We start from the raw sequence: 21,113 nt of genomic DNA, 5'->3' as shown, positions 1-21,113 counted from the left end.
AAATACTTCAGAATTTTTTTTTTTTAAAGGAACATTTCATTTGGGCTGAACAGATTTCCAAGTTTTAACATGTGAATTAGTGAATACATTTCAAGGGCTTTCAGCAATTATGGTTTGAGTCCTGGCGTGGGTAGGTCCATCTGGAATGGCACTCACAGTCTCATGAGCATTGTGGTGTTGTCATTTTGAGGCACAGCTGCTCTACTATGCCCACGTTGCAGCTTATTTTCGGGAAAGCAAGGCACTTACTGTAATAGCAATGCAGACATTTTATGCATACTTGGAGTAACATAAAATAAGTTAATATTTTTGATTAAAGTGAGGTCTTATAATTTATACGTCTTTTATAGAAGCAACTAAATGATATATTTAGGACGATTAAAAATAGGAAGAGGCTTGAAAAGGAGTCATCTTCACTGCTGCTCCAGCCCCTAGGATGAGGGTTTATGAAAAAACACTGATGTGAAGAACAGCCATCGATCTGAAAGGTGACAAACTCTTAAAACTGCTGAACCAGGGGCACTTTGACCGTCTTCACTTCTGCAATGTGGGACGACTTCTGGATAATGCAGCTGGTGGTCCCCTGCAGCTTGTCTTTTCCCTGTGCGAGATTTGTTAAGGCCATGGCTGCATTGATCTCCTTCCAGTACGTGTCGTCCTTGCTTGGTCCCTTTCTATTAGCTGCACTACATTTAAGCAGAACAGAAAGAAAATAATCAAATTCACTGCAGCGCACGTAGAGAAGACCACCACTGAAAAGCACAAATGGCAAATAAAAACATACCGCTCACCTGTCACCCTTACTGGATCTATTTTCCAGAGTGTCTGTAAAGAAAAGCAAACATTTGATTACTTTTCTTTTCTGCTATCTTTTTGAATCTCAGGCCTTTCATCATTAATTACGAGGAATGAAAGTTCGTCAGGAAACATGTTGAAAATTGATTACACTTTTTTTTTTTTACGAAGAAGGTGTGAAAAAAAATCTCTTTGCAAAGAAGCAGGAATAAGATGAGAACAGGTAATACAGAATAAAAAGTGGCTCTCATAAACATACAAACATCTGCGGTCAGTTTGTTCTGAGACACTGATTGGGCATTTTGGTGAGAAGGGCGATGGCACAGGGAGAGACTGCTGACCGTTCCGGGGCAGGTTCTGGTCTCACCCCACTACTCGCCGGCCGTGTGCCTTTGGGCAGATTGTGATGCTGCATGAGGTCTGGGGTACAGTCTCCTGAACTATAAAATAAAGGAGCTCCTAGGTGATCTTCAGGGTGCCCGTGGCTCGGCAGTCTATGATCTCATGGAATCAAACCTTCATCTCAGGAACAGGACTGGCAGGTAGTCCCCTCCGGCGAGTTAGCCGATGAATAACAGACCCAGTGCTGACAGCAACGCAGGACTCCTGGCGGATTGGAATAAGCAGGCACTGGTCTGTGAGCTCCACACGGACCCCTCATCCCGCAGGACATGAGAGCCAGGCTTGCTGCTTCACTCGGAGCACTAATGTCTATCAAAACCACACCTTATAAAGGAAGACGAAATGGGTTCTTGATCCGGATCAACCCTCTCTGGGGGAGCTCCTCTGGCCAAAAGAGCAAGGTATCAGGAACACAAAAATAGACATGCTGGAGGGAAAGATTCCAGAGGGTAAAGGGGGGCAGCGGCATGGCACGGGAGGTTAGAACACAGAGTGGGGCTGGAGCTCCCAGCAGCCTTAGAGACGCCAGAAATACAGCGGTTAAACCTCCGCCACCAGCACCACCACCATCAGCGACAAACACCATTGAGAACCTACAGAACGAAGCCCTGCACCCCACACAGGAAGCATGGGGACAGGGAGTTTGCTCACAGAGTCTCTGGGCTCCACGGCCTCTGGAAAGCTGGCTTTTCCTGCCCTCAGTTCCCTCCCTTTGTTCTCCTCCCCTAACTCCCTGGCAGTGCTCAAAGCTAGTTTGCCGCGGTGCAGCCTCATCTCCAGCCCTGGGCTCCCAGAGAGTCGTGGAACTCGGAGAGACCTGGGGGGGAGATCAGGAACACGATCATGATATAGTCCCAGCAGGGCGACATTTCCCAGGGACGTGACCATGTTGACAAGGCAGCTAAACCTTGATGCCCTCGATGGATGAAAAGAGTCAGGGAAAGCTGTTAACACATCCTGAGTCAGGCCAGGCAGTGTAGACCGGGAGATAGTAACGGTCACCTTGAGCTCTTTGCACAGCCTTTCACTCAGGGCCACCCTACCTACCCTGCCGAAAAAGAAGACAAGCAAACACAACAAAAGCGCGTAGTGAATAAACGGCAAGGTTGTCACGAAAAGTAAGTGAGATGAAGTGTGTCTGGCCCCAAATGGAACAATAAACGTTAGTCCCTTTGGTCTCCTTTCGTTTTAGGGATCTTTGGAAAAATAACTGGATTCCTGCGTAGTTGGTCCCCCTCCGGAGCCCTGCTAGCCTCTGGATCTTTCGGCCCCTACGAGGTAGGCCTGGATGGTTAGCTACACCTCTGCTGCTTGATAATTTTGGAATTATAATATTGCTTATGTAAACAGAAGGAAAAGAATGACAACTTTGAATTCACAGGACCCTCGTAACCCTCGCTTACAGATCACGTCCTACATGTGGGCACAACTCCAAGCACTTTGTGTCTTGGCTTATCCAGCATCAGTGTCTCTGCTGTCTGTCAAGTCTTTCTCCGTTTGGTGCTATTAACTGCAAATCTCTGCTCAATAATGACAGATACAAGGCACTACCAGAACAGAGAGTAAGTCAGTGCCTTTGTTTAGGACAAGAAAAGCTAACAACATTGGACATTTTACAGAGAGGAAAAAAAAACGAGTTAGGCCTTTGCTCAATTTTGCCCACAAATTGCAACAATTCTGTTGCCAAAGTGAAGCAATAGGTTATGGAGATATTTATCCAATGGAAAGACTTGGCAAAAGCAGAATAATTTCCATGAAGGTTAAATAACATTAGGGAAATAACAAAACATAATTCAGAAAAGACCATGTAACTGATGCTCTGGCTTACGAACGAAGCTGTCTCGCATGTACACAGGGGACCAGCATCCGATTCCCCACCTGGATGGGCAACAGAGTGCAGACAACAGGAAGGAAGCCCGTGGCTGCCGACTCTGTAGGTGGAAGGAAGACACGTAGGTCCCTGGGAAGGTCCACGAGAGCTGGTTTAAGGTGAAGTGTGAACTAGGGTGTTCTGCATCCCCGCGGCCAGCCAGACGCCACAAGCAGCAGCCCCCATGGCTGCCTACCAGGATCCTGCCACCAAGAAACAAGCTTACTACGGCCAACCGTGAAATTATAAAACTCTGCTTACTCTTGGGGTGTATGTGTTTTACAGTTTGGTGCCTATGAAAATACCTTTGAAGTGTAAACACAGAGACCCCGATCCCCGTTCGGGTATTCTTAATTAGTTTCACGAATGTCAACAATGTCCTCGCAGCAAAGATGAATCCTGTAATTTATTTCTAAGGCAGAGAGGGCACTCAGTTCAATGTCATTTGGTATGGATTCAGGTTCCTTTCCCAGCAACAGAAGAAAAGGCTTCATAAAAAGGAATGAAGAGAAGACACACTTTGCTTCTCTATCAGTAGTAAATGTTCAAACAGCATGTAACGAAGTTCGATGTCAAAGATTTCAAACCAACAAGCAAAAGCTGACTGCTGGGGGGTCAAACGCTGCTTTGGGGGCATCTCTGTGCCGAGGGTAGTTTCGGTGCAAAACTTCAGCTGGTGCTGGAAGGGCGTGCTTCTGCTGCTGCTGGCGAGCTGCCCGCGTCGCCGGGGTTCTGTGCGTCCGAGAGCCACCTCCTGCAGAGCAGCGGTTCCCAGAAGCACCAGCAGAAGGGAGACAGCAGACAGGGGCCCTCGTACTCTGAAACATTTGTACTTTTGTAGGAAAGCAAAGGAGTATAAGCATCTGGCAATCTGGGGAGACTGTTCTCTATTCCTGATGCTGAGCTGAAACCTGGGGAGACGCCCCAGCGGCTTCAGAGAATGGAGGTCGTTTGAGGGGGACTCAGACAATTTACAATCCGCTCATTCTATTAAATGTGCTAAATGTGGAATGTTCTTTTTCATGTGCTCTTTTCCTTTGAAGTATAAACTCACCGGCGCTTATCTGGTTCAAGTATTTTGTGTCTCTTCGGCCAGTCGTCAGTATTTAAGCAGCGGTGGGTTTCTGGGCCACCACTCGACGCCACTTAAGCAGACAGGAGGTCTCTCACCAGCCCCCTCCAGAAGCGGCGCCCAGTAGCTCAAGAGAGGACGTGACAGGAGCAGGAAGGGGTCTGAGCAGACGCCCGCCCGCCGTCACTGCCCAGGCACAGACCCGGGTCCGAGGCCAGCTCAGCTGCCTCTCTCACTCTGCAAGTAGCTTGGCTCTGCCGGTCCCACGTCTGAGCTAAAATGCCTTTTTAGATCCCAAGGTTCCAAAAATCAGCTACGCTGTCAATTATCATAAAAGCAACTGGTTGGCAGGAACAACTTACTGAACCAGCCAAAAGAGCGTGTTTTAAGACCAAAAAAGAAAAGGAATGAAAAAAAGAGATGCGTCGTTAGGAAAATCTTGGATGCTGTAAAACCCAAACCATGTTGAAACTTAAAATGGGGCTATCCTCAGTTTGGACATGTGTTTCCTTATAAAGTTAAGTAGAGAAACAATTATAAAGAAAATTCAGTTCTACTGCAACTCGAGATGTGCAAGCACAAAGCCCTGTGGGCGAAGTGTCCATTCAAGTTTGAGAAATGCAGTTTAGAAATATTCATTCTGATATATATTCCTGAGGTAATAATTCTAGTCGTAAAAAGAGAAAAAAATATGGCCAAATCTTTTGCACTGAGATTTTTTTTCAAATTTAATCAGTAAGGCTTGTTTTAAAATGTTCCACAAAATACTACTCACACCACTGAAAGGTAAATAAAATTAAGATTAAGAAAACAAGTATTTTAAATTACATAATCTAAAAATCATGTATTATATGTTTCCCTAAATTAAAATGGAAAGAGAGCTCCAGACGCTTGACAAATGTGCCTTCTCACACTTGGTCGGTTTGGGAGCCGCTGCTGGAGACAGCAGATGTGGACAGCCAGGCTTTAGTGTTTCTGGTCTCAGGGGTCCCAAGAGACCCTGGCGCACGAGACCAGTTTCTGGAGCTATTTACATACTTGGAACAACTGAGATAAAGCACGAGACTCTGGTGAGTCGGGTAGATATAAAGCCTCACTGAATATTCTGAAATACCGATCGCTCCAGATTTGCAGGAACTCACACCAGACAGCATCGACCCCGTCTCTCTCTACTTCCCCACACACTGGATCTGGGCGGGGCTCACACACCCCTACAGACTGGTTCCACCGCGGCTGGACATTTCTTTACTTTTAAAAACAGCATTTGTTGTTGTTCTCTAATAAGAAAGGCATGCAGGTTCGCTGCAGAAAATCCAGGAAAAAGTGTAAAAGAGAAAATAGAGGGCACTGACGGATAACTCAAATTAATATTTGGATGTACTGACTCCCAAAGCAAGTTTATATACATTTTTTAAAAAGGAGTCACTTTGTACGTGTTTTAAGATTTTTTTGATGTGGACCATTTGTGTGTGTGTGTGTGTGTGTGTGTGTGGTACGCGGGCCTCTCACTGCTGTGGCCTCTCCCGTTGCGGAGCACAGGCTCCGGATGCGCAGGCTCAGCGGCCATGGCTCACGGGCCCAGCCGCTCCGCGGCATGTGGGATCTTCCCGGACCGGGGCACGAACCCGTGTCCCCTGCATCGGCAGGCGGACCCTCAATCACTGCGCCACCAGGGAAGCCCTTGATGTGGGCCATTTTTAAAGTCTTTATTGAATTTGTTACAATATTGCTTCTGTTTTATGTTTTGGTTTTTTTGGCCGCAAGGCCTGTGGGATCTTAGCTCCGCCACCAGGGATCGAACCCGCATCCCCTGCATTGCAAGGCGAAGTCTTAACCACTGGACCACCAGGGAAGTCTCTGTATGCGTTTTAGAACTTGCTTTTTCACTGAACTTCTACATCTTCCTTACCCTTACCCCTTACCCTTTCGTTAACAAACAAGATAATAATCTATCATTTGGCTTCCCCTGATGTGGCAATGTTTTTTGTTTTGTTTTCTTTTTTTGTTTCTTGTATTTTCGCCTGTGAAAAAGAAACGGCTTGAAAGAATTCAAAATCCAGCTTCGCCCGGTTTAAACTTGAATTTTGAGAGTCTCGAATGTTACAAGAAGGGGTTATCTTTAAAATAACAATTACTAGCATTTCATCATTTAAGCAATCTCAGTTGATAAAGCCACCTTCAAAGACCATGGCAAGGTCTAATGCATTATTTACACAGAGAGCCCATTAAACACCTTTTCTATACCTTTTGCTAGTATTCTAGACCACAGAGATACAAAAAAATGACTTTTCTTCCTCCTTATTATTTAATCTGTAACATCAAAAAAATCAGTCCAAATCACAGAATAGGAGATCTAAAGCTCCGCTGAGCTCATCCTCAGACTTTAAATTAGAGACATTTTAATAGACGCGACGCCCCTAAAATCACTCTTGCATCACCAGGACTGAACTGCTGCTAAGTAACTGCTAGACAGCCGTTGCTGCATCACTTTAGGGGAAATGTCTGTGGTTATCCTCTCTTTGGGGTAGTTAGAGCTTTTGAATAAGTAAAGATAAATCATCCCAAGTGATTTTGCTCAAAAAAAGGAAGGATAAAAACCTACCCAACAACCTGTAACACTTATCTGCTGATGATTAAACTGCTTTTTCCAGTGCCATGGACTGAAGGTGAATTACACGTTAAAGCTTCAGCATGACAGGAAGAGATTGCACCAAAACTTGGTGAATATCGAGGCTATCGCTCATGGAAGGATTAGTGGAGCCTTTCGGAATAGTGAAAATTATAAAATGAAACCCGCCTCATCTTCATGGATGGAGCTGGTATTTCTTTTCCCTTTGCAATATACTAGTTAAATTATTTATCCTGAGGCCTTAAAGAATGAGTGGCTTCCAAAATTATTTCAGAGTTTAAAGAAAATCTTTTCCAAAAATTAAGCCAGTGTTTCCTCCAGCCATGACTTCCACCATCTGGAGAAAGATTCTTTTCCTTCCTGCCACCTCTCACGTGGGCTGGCCTCTCACTATAGCTAATAGTGCCCAGATGTCCTGGATCCGCAGGGTCCCCACCGTCAGCTGCCTTTCTGTCAATGCGTCCTCCTCTCGATCTCCTCCCAGAAAACAAAAAATTAGAAACCACACCCCTCTCTTCTGGACCAATAGTGAAGACTGGGGTAGCTGACACCTCAAAGCTTTCAGGAAAGGTTATAGTTCCATTAACAACAGCAGAACATCTTTATTGTTCCGGGAGCACCCATGACCGTGGCTAAACCTCTAAGTGTCGATGGGCTCCCTATCATTTAGGGAGCTACATAGCTGTCCTGCGGCTTTTCTGATTATGCGGAGGAAAAGAACTTGAGGCTGGTGGCTCCTTATTAACTCCCAGCTGAACCTCTGTTCTGGTAAAACGCACAGTTATTCTGACCTCATCAGTCTGGACTGGAGGACTAAAGGCACAGGAGGTGGGATCTGTAATTTGAACGTAACTTTTCAAATAAGCGGAGTACCACCCAATTAGAATGTCTCAACTCCACTTTCCATCTTTTCCACTAATTAAAGGTCCTCAATGCTAAGTTACTCTGTGCTCCGACTTTCACACCTGGAAAGCAGGGCTAATCACACTAGACTCAGGTTATGAGGACTTCATGTTTTCCAGAACACTTAGAAGAAAGCTTAAGCATGTATACCAAGAACTATATAAATCCTTGTAAACATTTCTAAAAATTAACCTCTCCTCTCACTGTATTTTTTACATCTAGAATATGGGGCTGAATGTTAGTTCATCAGAAAAAATAGTGTTGTTCAGAGATTTAATATGAAAACCATTATGTAAGGATGAAATATTTTAACTCTGGCCAAAGCCCATGAGCACAGATTAATGCATTAATTGTGCAGAATCTATCATCTTCAAAGACAAAATGGCTTTTCGGATGCTATTTTGTGCCAGAGTACACAACATGCCAAGACAAAGAACACTGGAGCCACATTAAAGAATATCTACTAACTTGAAGTGTCTACTGGATTTTGTTACTTCATTTTCTCAAGGGGAATATTGGAGATGTCACCCCAGATGTTTCATCCATGAAAGCTAGGTTTCTAGCCAAAGTCTCAGAAAATGACTTCCTAACTATACTCGAGTAACTTCCGTGTGTGCCCGTGCGCTGCAAGGGGCACGAGTTGGTTATAAAAGTGTTCCCTTCCACGTGCAAGTTGGGCCACTAGTTCTGAAAACAGGGTGGTCTTACTCTGATTCTCAGCTGAACTTTAATTCTGTCCCAGTGTCCCAACACTGACACTCATCCTCTAAGCTCTGCAATAGCACAAGGGCTACATAACAGCTGCCACACCACAGGTCTAGGAGGTTAATGTTTAATAAATATGGAGCTGAACAGTGTTAGGTTACAACGTACTAATGCGACTTTCTTCAGCAAAGAAAGGCCTTTTAAATGGAAAAATGTGCATTTGCTATCATCTAGAAACTGCCTGGAAAGTCTGGCTCCATCCATGTATTTTCAAGCTCTTCAGTATCTCTGAAAAATCAAAAAGTACTTTTGCTTTGATATATGAACTGAAGTGTATCTTTGAGTTGGCTCACATTATGGCCATGCTTTTCAAATTCCTTAAATTACCAGAAATGACACTTCAGACTAGGAGATCTTGCTGTTAAACCTGTCTGAATGCATTAACACCAGAAATGACACAACGAGAGAGGTGACGTTCGCCAACCCCTTGGATCTTCCGGAAGAGGCGCAAGTGACAGTTCTCTACTCACAATTCGTCTGCTGTACTTATTAATAGAAAAGAAGCATATTTTAGACATAAGATGAACAGTATTACGAGTCTTTCTCCTACATTTCAGATACATTTTGATGCTCCTAATACACTTAAAATGTTAAAATTATACTTGGCATGTCAGTGTTCTATGTTCACACATTTCCACATTTAAAGGTTCTGTGATTTTCTGCTTTTAATTTCAGAAACAGTCATTTGAAGTCTAAACTAGGGTGGGGAAGGACTTTCAAATGAAAATTGGGAAGATTTTTGTTGATGTTGTTGAAGGTGGGAGAAGCTGAAAAGCAGGGAGAGGCGTAAAGATGAGGAAGAAGGCCTTGCGGGCCTGGGCCGTGGCTATGGGTCCGAGTGTCCCTAGTCTAGAGGTCTTCTGATGACCCGATCTGACCAGAGAAGACCAGATAGTCACTAGGAATCGACACCCCAAACCATTCATTAAATTCCAGTGGCATATAGATCCTATTTCCCTGCTATCACCTAAATGTAGGATACAAGAAATTTCTAGAAGAGAGTAGGGGATAAGTTGCTTTCACCTAACAAGGTGATCTATTTGGGGAGAAAACAAAAACATTTCATAGATCAAACCCACCTTTTTGTACAATAATTTCTCTAAGGCACAGGATGTATCTTAGGACCATAAGAAAATAGCTGGCGGTTTCACTAGAAACAGGGCGTCGGGTGAGTCATTTATGTGCATCGCATCTCAGGTTCACCTATAAAATGGGGATAAGAGTAACCCCTCCTTCCCGGGCTTGCAGTGAGGATTAAATGAGGTGCCCAGTGTAAAGCTTGTGGAACAGAGCCTGGTGCACAGGAAGGGCTTTGGCATCACGACTCCCTGAGGGAAGTGAAGCATGTCGGTCGACCTTTACCCGCTGAGGGGGCCACCCCAGGTCCCTTGGGGGTGCCGAGGGTCCTATGGCTCAGTAGGATCCGTCGGGGCTGCGTTTAATGAACCAAGTTCCTGATTCTACCTTCGTATCAGTAGCAGATATAACATTTGTATTAGGAAAATGCCGTTCAGAAATGGGTGACTCTAGGTTCAAAATGCTTTTGTCTATTTTTGCTTAAACATGAATATAATACCACTTAAAATATGCCTTTTTTGGGGGGGATGGTGTAACAAAAGTTTACTTGCATTACTTTCCCCAGGTATTACAGTTTTTGCTATGCTGTGATGTATATAGTTCAGGGAGAGTCATTACAAATACAAACTTGAGGATAAAGGGACCCAAGATTTTCATTGTAATATATTACACAATACTTCAGAATAATCAAATCACCCTCATTCTCTTCTAACTGGAGCAGCTATGGTAATAACAGACTGTTATAAGATCTGTGTTTTCTGTTTTGAAAATAAACACGTAGGCCCAGCTCTATATTGCTGTCATGGTGGGGACTTTTATTTTTGGGAGTCTTATATTTTTTTAAATTTTCCTTTGGGAAATAGTAATCCAGATGGGGGTCATCAAAAAGTAATTATTCAACCTAATGTGGATTTTTTTTTTCTTCCTAGGGTAGGATAAAAAGCTTTTATAAGCTCAAGTAAACTTAGTTTCTGCTGCCCTTAGAAGAATACTTTGTTCAGGCCTGCCTCAGGAAGAACAGAGAATGGTGTTGTTATACATTGTGATGAGGTTTATACACCTTTTTTGGTTATTTTTAATCTGTTATTTTTAAAGCAGCCCTGAGAGGTACCTGGAGCTATATGATCTCTAAAGAGGAACAGGGATGGGGAACAGAACCACCATGCAAACAGCGTGGTCACCCCCAGGACCAAAATCACTACAGTAGAGCTCAGTGGTCAGCATGCTGAACTGAGCAGTGACAGGGTCCTGTCTAGGCCTGCTGGTGGCTTTGCTTTTGAACAAGAGCAGAAATGGCAGAGCATCTGGGACCAAAGGGCTGAAGAGGATCAGAGTGCTAGTGACCATCACCTGGAAGCCACCCAGAGGCCCAGGGACAGGCTGAGAACTAGGGACGACCCTCGGCCGTGTCTGCTGGAGGGTGAGCTGAGCCCCTTCTTCCTGCAGAGCACGTGGGTCCCTCCTGTGCTGGGACCACCACCCGCCACCGATGACCCAAATTAGACACACAGGCTCCACGCTACAGCCTTAAGCAATGCAATCTTCAGCAGGGGTGTCTCTATCACAAGATAGCAAAAATACAGTACTTAAACGTGAAGCAAAGAAACCGTAAAGAAAGAGCGCAGACACTCTTAGGGTCTTAGATAAAAAAAAACAACAGAGCTTGATGACTACCAGAAAGAAGCATGAGTACAGCACACAGAAAAGTTCTTGCAAAGCCATTTCATGGAAATTTAAATGCAGAGGAATGGCATGTTCACATGACTTAAATATATTTAAATGCCAAGCAGTTGCCATAGGTAATGCCCTGTAAATGTCACAGCCTGTTTTAAAAGTAAATAAGACACCCAGAAATAAAAGAGAAAACATATTTGTTTTAATCATTAAAAATGACTGATTTAGAGAAACGGACAATGAACCCAGTATTATTTTTGGACTAAAAGCAATCCTCTGTAATTCCTGATATCTTCTACCCTTTCACATACTTTCTGATGACTACAGAGAGAAATATATTTTAACAATCAGTTGTGTAAACTAATTTTGAAATAAACAAAAGAGAGACAGGGAAAAGCAGAAAGCTGTAGAAAGACAGAGAAAAGAATCAAAAATTACATTCTTAGGACCAACCAGATCCACTTAGTCACACTTTTGGGTTTGGTGATGGGATGCACTATATATACTCACAAGTGATTTAAATATTAAATTCTCTCTAGAGAACCAGAACTAGGTGATGAGTACGCACTGTGCAGAAGATCATAGTCATTGCTTTGAATCAAAGGACTACACAAAAGAGCCTGGCTCTCACACTCCAGGGTAAACAAACTACATACTTTCATCATGAAAGCACAAAAAATTGCCCCTTCTTTGGGTAATGACAGCCAGGAAAATCGTAATTCCTTGCAAGATTCCCAAGCTCTCGCAGGCATGTGGTTTCTCCCCTCCCTAGTGGTGACTCTCCACACTCAGAAGGGGAACGCAAAAGGGGCAGAACAGTTACTCACAAAAACTAAAGAACTGGGAAGGCTCCTGAAACTACAGATGTTCCACGGCGATGCTCACTGTATCCTCTTGTTTTAGAGGTCTGTCCTGTTAGACGCACACCCAGTTAAAGCCAGCAGGAGTGAGCCACTCATTACGCATACGGTTTGCACATGGGTCCAAAGCCAGGGGAGCTAAAAGCATCTATTGAACAAGGGAGGAGAAACCATCCTTCCCAGGCCACCACAATGGGAGCTGAACACAGGACGTTACAAACACGCAGGAAGAAGTGAGCCATTGTTCCATTCAGGCCTCGGGCAGCATTAATCACACAGCCCTCAGCACAAGATGGGAATAAGAGTTAGTCGGTCGGGCTTTTTAGGAAATATATTTCTCTTATTTTCCAAACTCTAAGTAACTGGATATATTATCCCACTGATTTTCAGCCTACTTTAGGAGACAAATACTGAATGATATCACTTATATGTGGAATCTACAAATAAAACAAACAAATGTGTACAGCAGGACAGAAGCAGACTCCCAGACAGAGAGAACAAACTAGTGGCTACCAGTGGGGAGAGGGAGGGGCAGGGGAAACTGCTGTGTATAAAACAGATGAGCAACAAGGGTCTACTGTACCGCTCAGGGGATGTGGCCATTATCTTGTAATAACTTTTAACGGAGTGCAATCTGTACAAATACTGACTCACTATGCTGTGCACCTGAAACTAACATAAATACTGTAAATCAACTATACTTCATTTTTAAAAATGGAATGATCTTCTTAGAAAAAATAATAAAATCATTAGATTAATTTAAAAAATTAAAAAATAAAAGTTATTTTATTAGATAGCTTATTGGATAATAGATAATAGATTCTTACTTGGACAAAAGGATGCACAAAAATCCTTTCTTTCAAAGTGAAAGGCAAAGGAATCTGTATCTGTCCTGATTTATAGGACCCCCTGGAGAAGCATAAAGAAACGAAGGATGTGTAATGATGAAAATGCACTGAATTAATTATTCACGAGTAATCGTCATCATCATAAAAATAATGAGCAGGGCTAGGAAAAGCAGAAAGTGGGCCCAGAAATGAAAAAAAGATGATTATTTTTATACTGGAGGAAAAAAAAGGAGGTAATGGGAGTTGTGTGGGGCAAGTGTTGAAAGCATCTGTCAAAAGGCTGCTTGAGAAATGGGAGTCCCAGTTTATGATTAATTGAAAAATTATTCAAATGGAAATTCCATGCTAATGTTAGCAGTCATTAAGACAGAGAAAGAGAACAACCCAATTAGTTACTCAAATTCCTACAGCTGCTTTTAATGGGATTAGTGCCTTTTTTTGGTTTATCTTGAATTGAGAAATTGAGTGCACCTGTTCACTGCTAATCAGTGTGAACTGGGAAGGGTGGCGTTCACTTAATCACACTTTCCCCCTCCCACAGTAACTTGCAATGGAAGAGAGCAGATCTGGAACCAGAGAGCTCAGGGTCTGAATCCCAGCACTGCTGCTTATTAGCATGTGGTTTGGGGAAAGTCGGTTAATATCTCTGCGTCTCATTTTTTTTCTCATCTGTAAAATAGACACAAAATACGGAATGATGAAGACTGTTGCAGAAATTAGTAATAATCACTGCAAACCACCAGGCAGCCAGGCATCCTCAATAAAGAGCAGCTATAATTATTCCACAATTGCAAACTCTTTGTAGTGGCAGCAAACTAGGAGGCAATGTTGAAGATTTACCCTGAAATGGAACAGATAATGAATAACACAACAATTCAAAATAGTTTTTTCATTTGAATTGTCTCCCCTGGGTCACGGGCAGGCATGTTATGTCTCTGACACTCCAGTGTGGAAAATTCCCCAAAGGGCAAGACTGCATATTGTGGAGACTTCAGTGTTGCAACGGCTTGGAGGAGGTCACTTAAGTTGCTTAGTAGCCACAATACGCAAAACATCAGAATGGAGTCTTCGATGAGAGTAAGAATGAGCATACACACGGCAAATTCCAGGATTAGGTCAGCAACCGGTCTTTTGCTGCTCATTTTTGGGGTTGGCGCACGTAGCTGTTCTTGGCCTGGCAGCTTGCATGTGTTATCCACGCAATCATATAGGTATGCTAGCGTGTTTACTCTTAATTGCTCGGAGAAAGTTTTAAATTGTGAAGATCTTTACTCAAGATAGAATATGGCATTTGCATCTGGGGAAACAGCTTTGGAAATGCCCAGTTCTTAAAAGACAGGTCTCTAATCTTTGTAAAAAGCTCTATGAAGAGCTCACTGACTGATACAATTCCACAAGGGAAAAAATAACTACTTAAAACATACATTACCTAAAAGACCTTAATTGTATCACTGCTTTATCCTAAACAGCTGTACTTGGTATCCTTCAATTGGAGTAAGAATATATGGGTTATTTCAGTACTCCCGACATCTTACAAGGAGACCAACATTTATTAAAAATTCTTCCCACTGCACAGCAGAATGCGAGAGATACTCAATTTCCCTTGGAATTTTTGTGCCATCTTTGGATGCCTGGTGCTTTCATAGAGAATGGGTAACAACACTACAATGAAGCTGAACTTATCCAAGTAAAAACCAAATTTTTTTGAGTATCAAATGGAAAATTACACTTTGTACACAGCATTTTACCCTCCCCCCCCTTTTGGGGGCGTAATTAAGGTCCAGGTCAACTTATCACAATTCACAGTGGTGACAACAGTATTTATCAAGCATTTCGCAAGTCATAAATGTGCATTAATCTCATTTCCTTTTTGTGCACACTTGTATCATTTTCCCCATTTTACAACTGAGACTCAGAAAAGCTGACTGACAGGTCCGAGGCTAAACTCAGTAAACCATAGGGCTAGTACTAGAAGCCCGATCTTCTAATCTTAAGTGCAATAGAACGGGCTCTTCTCCGTGGTGTCTTCATTTACCGCTCTACAGGTTCATTGGTTGGTTCAGCAAACATTTACTGAATGCACTCTAAATGTCAGGCACTGTGACCTTAGAAATACAGTAAGTCCCCTACCTACAAAACAGTTCTGTTCCGAGAGCACGTTTGTTAAGTCCAACGAAGTTAGCCTAGGTACCCAACTAACACAGGCGGCTCTACAGTACTGTGCTGTAATAGGTCTATAATACTTTTCACACAAATAACACATAAAAATCAAACAAATAAAACATTTTTCATCTTACAGTACAGTCCCTTGAAAAGGACAGTAGTCCAGTACAACAGCTGGCATGCAGGGGCTGGCATCGAGTGAACAGGACAGAAGACTTACCGACTGGAGGAGGGAGAGCAGGTGGGAGATGGTAGAGCTGAAGCAGATCGTCAGCAACAAGAGACGCCAGCTACACTGCCGCCGCTACACCTCAGCAGTACCGGCTACATCGCCGCCGCTACATCTTAGCAGTACCGGCTACATCGCCGCTGCTTTTACACCTGCTTCCAGCCAACCTGGGCTTGAAATAAAGTTACTGCACTACTGTGGTCTACACAGTCCTGTAAGTGAAGTACACAAAAGCACGACCACTTGCGGAGGATGCACGCACGTGACAACTAACTCACGTGACCGGACACGTGAACACATGTTCGCATCTTTGAAAGCTCGCGACTTGAAGGTTCGTATGCAGGGGACATACTGTACGAATTACAGATGGGTCTCACCCCAAGCAACTCACTGAGTAATGACAAGAGCTCCGTGTGACTAGTGCTCCGGGGGCCCTGAGTGGGGCTCTGAGTGAGATGGCATCCTCTGGGGCGGCAGAGATGAGGCCACGGGCAAGTGCGTCCAGCATGCACCCTCCTCCATTCACGCCTGCGCCCAGCCAGCGCCATCACCATCTGAGCACCAGGACACAGTAAAGACGGGAAAGCGACCGGCCAAGGTAAAGATGAGCGGCGGCCACTGAGGCAAAGGTGGGGAGCAGTGTTCCAGGTGAAGGGGCAGCTGTATGAAAGGGCAAGGCGATGCCGGCACCTGACCCCCGTGTCAAATCTTTCTGTGCAGCTGAAACGAATGAGGCGTGCGAAGGGGCAGGTGAGAGATCAGCAAAGGCCGGGTGCTGAGGGGTTCCTGGGTTTGGGTGCCAGGAGGAGGAAGGTGAACTCCATCCTGAAAGGATGTGTAACAGTGACACGATTGGACCTGGATTTCAGAACGATCCCCCTTGCCTTAGTGGAAGGTGAGACCGCGCGGCAGGAACTCAGACAGGTGAGGAGGAGTGGGGGTGGAGGACGCAGCAGTGGGGACGTTCGCTCGGGGGCAGCCTTGCTGAAGGGTAGGTGGGGTCTGGGAGCACGAGGCAGGAGCCTCTACCGCCTCTGGGGCTGCCTCCCGTGACTGGGTGGGTGGGGATTCTCTGAGTCCGGAAGGACGGAGGGAGAGCACGTTTCAGCTTGGAGGGCACGGGCCGTCGGGAGTCTTGACGGTGACACGCTGAGAGTAGGAAGTGCTTTGAGGGCCTTCGAATGTGGACGCTGATGTGCCCAGGGATGCAGGACGCCGCCCTGAACAAGAAGAGGACGCAGCGTGGCCGCATTACGTAGCAACATATTTAAAACATTGTGATATTATCTCCTCAAAGTAGTCATCGTAACATGGAACTCGATCGGCATATAGGTAAAAGAGGTATACAAATAAATAAATATGGATGGGTCTTACACGAATAATGTTTTAGCACATAGATCTAAATATCTTCCCATATGCTGGCTAATCTTATCCAGCGTGTGATTAAAAAAAGTGTCAAATACCAAAGTCTTGAAAGATGAATTATTTTAAAAACTTTATTAGTCACACCCTTTATCCATACTGCATTTGCTCTCAGAAGGAAATGTACACCCGAAGGGTGAAAAGGAAAGAAATAGTTTCCTTAAGCGAAGGAACAGAGAGAGCAGAGCATGTAGCTGGCTCCCTGCCTGTCAGAGAACACTGAAAAGCTAGAAGTTTCAAGGCAAATCTCCACTAATCCACCTTTTACCAAAGTTCGCACTTAAAGTCCACCTTTTGACATGAAACATTTAATAGGAACTTTATTTTAACCACAAAGTGCCCTTAAAAAAATGTAACATCGGATTCCATACTAGGCTAAAAGAAGAACGTATTAGGTAAGTGAAAAGAAACATGTATTTTTTTTAAAAAAAAAGAAAGAAGAAAAAAAGGACTTGTGAAAAGCATAACGCGGTTAATGAGGATTTCCACTGAAGACCAAACGTTAATGACAATGCAAAGTTTCTTTCCTATTGAGGACACATGCTTCTTAAAGAACGGATAAGTCAGTAAAGTCCATTCTCTAGTGGCATATTTGGAGACACAATTTTAATCTGTTGAAATGGCACAGAGACAAAAACCAAAATACAAATAAACAACAACAAAGAAACGTTTTCTTTTAGAAAGAAACTCCATTTAATTGGCTTCCACTCTCGCGGTTTAAATTCAGCTCCTTAAGGGGGGAATAACTCCCTCACGAAGGCAGCTTTTTGTTGGGTATGTGCATGATGTTCATTTGTCTTGCATCTAAAAATTAGAACATAACAAGCTTCTAATCATCACTTGTTAATTTGAAACAAAAAGAATTCTTCTTTTCCATTGAAAGCAGACTGTACTAAAAAAAAAAAAAAGCAGCATTCTCCAAGGTCATATGCTGTTGGCAAAGCTCAAAAAACCCTTATAGTCCAACTTGCTTATGTTCAGCTGTGTTTACTTAGACAAAACTTGACAAAGTCTGCGTCTGATTATCCTGAGCAGTCATCTGCCCACAGATAAATAGATGTTACACAAACTTCTGGAGGGAATGACATTTGGCCTCCATAATTTTGGAATAATTTACTATGTACCCTCAACTTAAAACACCAAAACGATCCGCAATATGTTTGGGGGATTGGAACATAAATATTTCATTTCACGGAGGGAGCAGTCTCCATGACCTTCACGGATTTGAGGTGATTTACTGACGAAGTGGGGAACTGCTCTGGGAGGTGTGGAGCTGTTCTGTAACAGGCAATTTTGAGGCAACATTTATTTCAGACTTTTCAATAACATCAAGATTTCAAGGGATTTCTGTAAACAAACTGTCACTTAGAGAAAAAACTTTCCATCAGTATTTCTGCATCAAGTCTCCAGAACAGAACATGCGTATAAAAATAAGAGTTAACTAAATTATTTCCAGAGACTACATGTTAGAGTAATGTTTACACTGTTGGTAGAAAGCAAAAGCTCGGTGTTTTACCACTATTTCTTACACTAAATGCAAAATTTTGCTTTTGGAGTAAAATGTAAACCATCCCCATGGCAGAGTCTGTTCCCGATTACCTAAGAATTGATTCCGGCCCATCTTATTTACTTTGCTTGCTGTTATATTTACATAACAGAAGATAGACATACTTTCCTCTCCAAACTAAGATTGTTTCAAAGGTAGAAGTACTCATTATATCCCCCAGCGATCAATCAATGAACCAATCAATCAACAGATCTTTACTGCATTTTGCTAACAGCTGGTAATACAGTAGTGAGCAAGGAGGAGGTGCTTTCTGTCCTCTGAAGTTTGTCTGCTGAGAAAAATGATACGTTGAACACATACTGTCATTTTCTAGGTTGTTCATTTTACTTTATACAATTAGGAAGCATGCTCCCCCACTAAAACTAACACACTTTCCCCCTGACTCCTGTCTTATTATTGAGTTAACCTAGGGATGGGGTCCTTCATTTGGAATCGGTGGGTGTGTTAAGGGAGCGTCAGATGCTCTGCTGTGCCAGCTTCCTCTAGCAGTTCTGGCTCTGTTTGTAATGGGGTTAGTTTCTGAGTGATTCATTTAATGCTCTCTACTTTGGCTTTTATTCTAATGTACTAAATTTGCTTTGATAAGCACTTTGTGAAGTGAAATAATGTAAACGACGGCACTGCTGCTATTGGAGCAGCTGCCACTCACGCCTAATAAGCTGGGTTTCCAAACTCCCCTGAAAGGACTGAATCCACCGAGGGACCTTACGGCACATTCTCCCACTGTCTTCTCTCATGATGCGTTTGCTTTGTCGGTTCACAAAAGATGATTTTGCATATATAAATAAAGAAGGACTGTGTTTGCAAATGTACGTGCCTTTAAAGATCATCTAACAAATCCAGAACGTGTGCTGGAGACGGGAGTGTCTTCGGACTAGTATTTGTGAGAAAATCCATGAAGGCCTCATTAGCTTTTAATGCAAAACTGCATCCACAATCATTCTAGAAAGGGCAGGTTCCTCAAATTCAACATGTAGTCAGAGAAGGGAATCCAGGAAAATGAGGGAGTACGAAGCTCTCTTCCGAAGCCCAGCCACGTGACAAAGCCAGAGGCATCTCCAAAGCCACAGATGTACCAGCAAACCAGGTGAAGAAGGCTGCTGCAGCTTGAAAAAGTAACTTTACCACCTTAACACCTAGGTCCTCTGAGAGCTGTCTCAAAGAGGAAGGTAAGTGGTGTTAGGAAACAAAAGGGACATTCAAATGACCACATTTTACTTTTCAAGCATGGAGGGAAGGAGCAGTTGATACACTTCAAGGAACAAAAAGCCTCTGAGGAAGGGAGGTACTTGTGGGTGGCTTCTTACAAAGGAAAAGTACATTTGCAAATCTTATCAGATTGGACCAAGACACAACTCTGCACAGAAACTAATACAGAAGCTCATTTTAAAAGGATACGAAACTCCTCCACACGCCAGTTACTGTACACGTGGGCAAGGCTATCGGGAGACCGTGTTACGTCTGACAAAGGAGCGCAGCCGCCAGTATCTCTGGACGCTGAGTTCATTCTCTAAAACGCAGACTTCCACACAGAAGCAACATTTATAGTTACGGATCACTGGCCGCAATCAGTTTGCAGAAGAGCTGCAGTTGAATCAAATTTATACGGCCCTCTCAATGTTAACCAAAGTAGACAAAAAAGGAAAGCTTTCACAACCAAATATCTTGAAAAATCTCCTATATTTTTTGGTTTCATTTTTCCCAGAACTGAAACACCACAAAATAACACCACCTCAGTGCACTCACTCCAGCTCAGTCAGGAAGGGCTGAGGTACATAAACATTTTTTATTTCACTTTTTTACAAGACGGTGACCAACATTTTCTTAGCCTTCCAAAAAGCTTCAGGTTTGGAATACATTTTGGTTAAATGTCAGCAAAGGAATTTGCTCATCATTCAAACAGCACTATTTCTTTCCAACCTTGGAGTATATGTAGGAACTGTGTTGTGAATGGAATTACAAAACAGCTCAGAGCCACAAAGGGAAATCCAGTTCTACAATTCTCTAGTGTTCTGTAGGGAAGCATTCTGTACAGGAGAAAACAGGAATTACAAGGGACATTTATCCCCACAATTTATCAAGTGCTTTCACAATTATTATCAATAGCTGTGTGAGGTAGGGATTTTTTCTTTCCCTCATTTTATAGATACTGATATAAATCAGAAAAGTTAGATGATTTACCTGATGTTTCTTAGTTAGTTACTGGTAGAGAAGAAAATCTGAACCCAGATCTTTAAAGCCTAAAACCATAATCTGAAGGTACTATAACTGAAGCCCAAAAGCCAGCATCACAAGTAATGGGAAAACACTAGAAGTATTGCCAGGAAGGTCAGAAACAAGACAAGAATGTGTACCACCATTACTTGTGATATACAACTCAAGCAATAAGCCAGAGAAAAAATGCATGGCAAACATTTCAGAAAGCAAGTAGAATCATTACTCTTTGAAAATAATATAATTGTATTACTGGAAAACACAAGAAAGTCAACTGAAAAAACTACCAAAAATGATAAGCAAATTCATGGTGGTAGCAGAGTACAATATTAACATACAGAAAGGAATGGCTTTCTCATGTAAAAACAACAGTTAAAAAAAGTGATGGAAGAAAGGACCCTAATTAGGGTCTAGGACTAAACTTAACAAGAAATGTTCAAGGACCTATTTGGAACATTTTAAACACGACTAATGGCCACAAAAGGAGACATGAACAGACATACCAAGCTTCTGCATAAGATGATTCTATATCTTAAAAAAAATCAAATTTTCTATAATTAATTCATAAATGTAACACAATCCCAATAAAAATAACAAAACTTTTTTTGAGGAGACAAGTTGAT

The 21,113-nt window shown here is 42.9% G+C and overlaps 1 protein-coding gene across 1 annotated transcript in view; it reads right to left on the bottom strand.

The window, feature by feature from the left end:
* Window positions 1-499: 499 nt before the first annotated feature.
* The window catches only part of MKX (mohawk homeobox), a gene marked incomplete at both ends in the record, with an annotated part of 59,387 nt that continues 38,773 nt past the window's right edge, over window positions 500-21,113 (bottom strand). The window contains 2 exons of the mRNA XM_082648149.1: window positions 500-686; window positions 792-825. Of these exons, the coding sequence (XP_082504275.1) occupies window positions 500-686; window positions 792-825 (221 nt within the window). The remainder of the gene's footprint in view (window positions 687-791; window positions 826-21,113) is intronic.

Source organism: Grampus griseus, assembly GCF_964374135.1.
Source record: "Grampus griseus genome assembly, chromosome: 2".
NCBI classification, from domain to species: domain Eukaryota; kingdom Metazoa; phylum Chordata; class Mammalia; order Artiodactyla; family Delphinidae; genus Grampus; species Grampus griseus.
The sequence above is the reverse complement of the archived record's forward strand: the minus strand, read 5'-3'. Positions and strand labels throughout refer to the sequence as shown.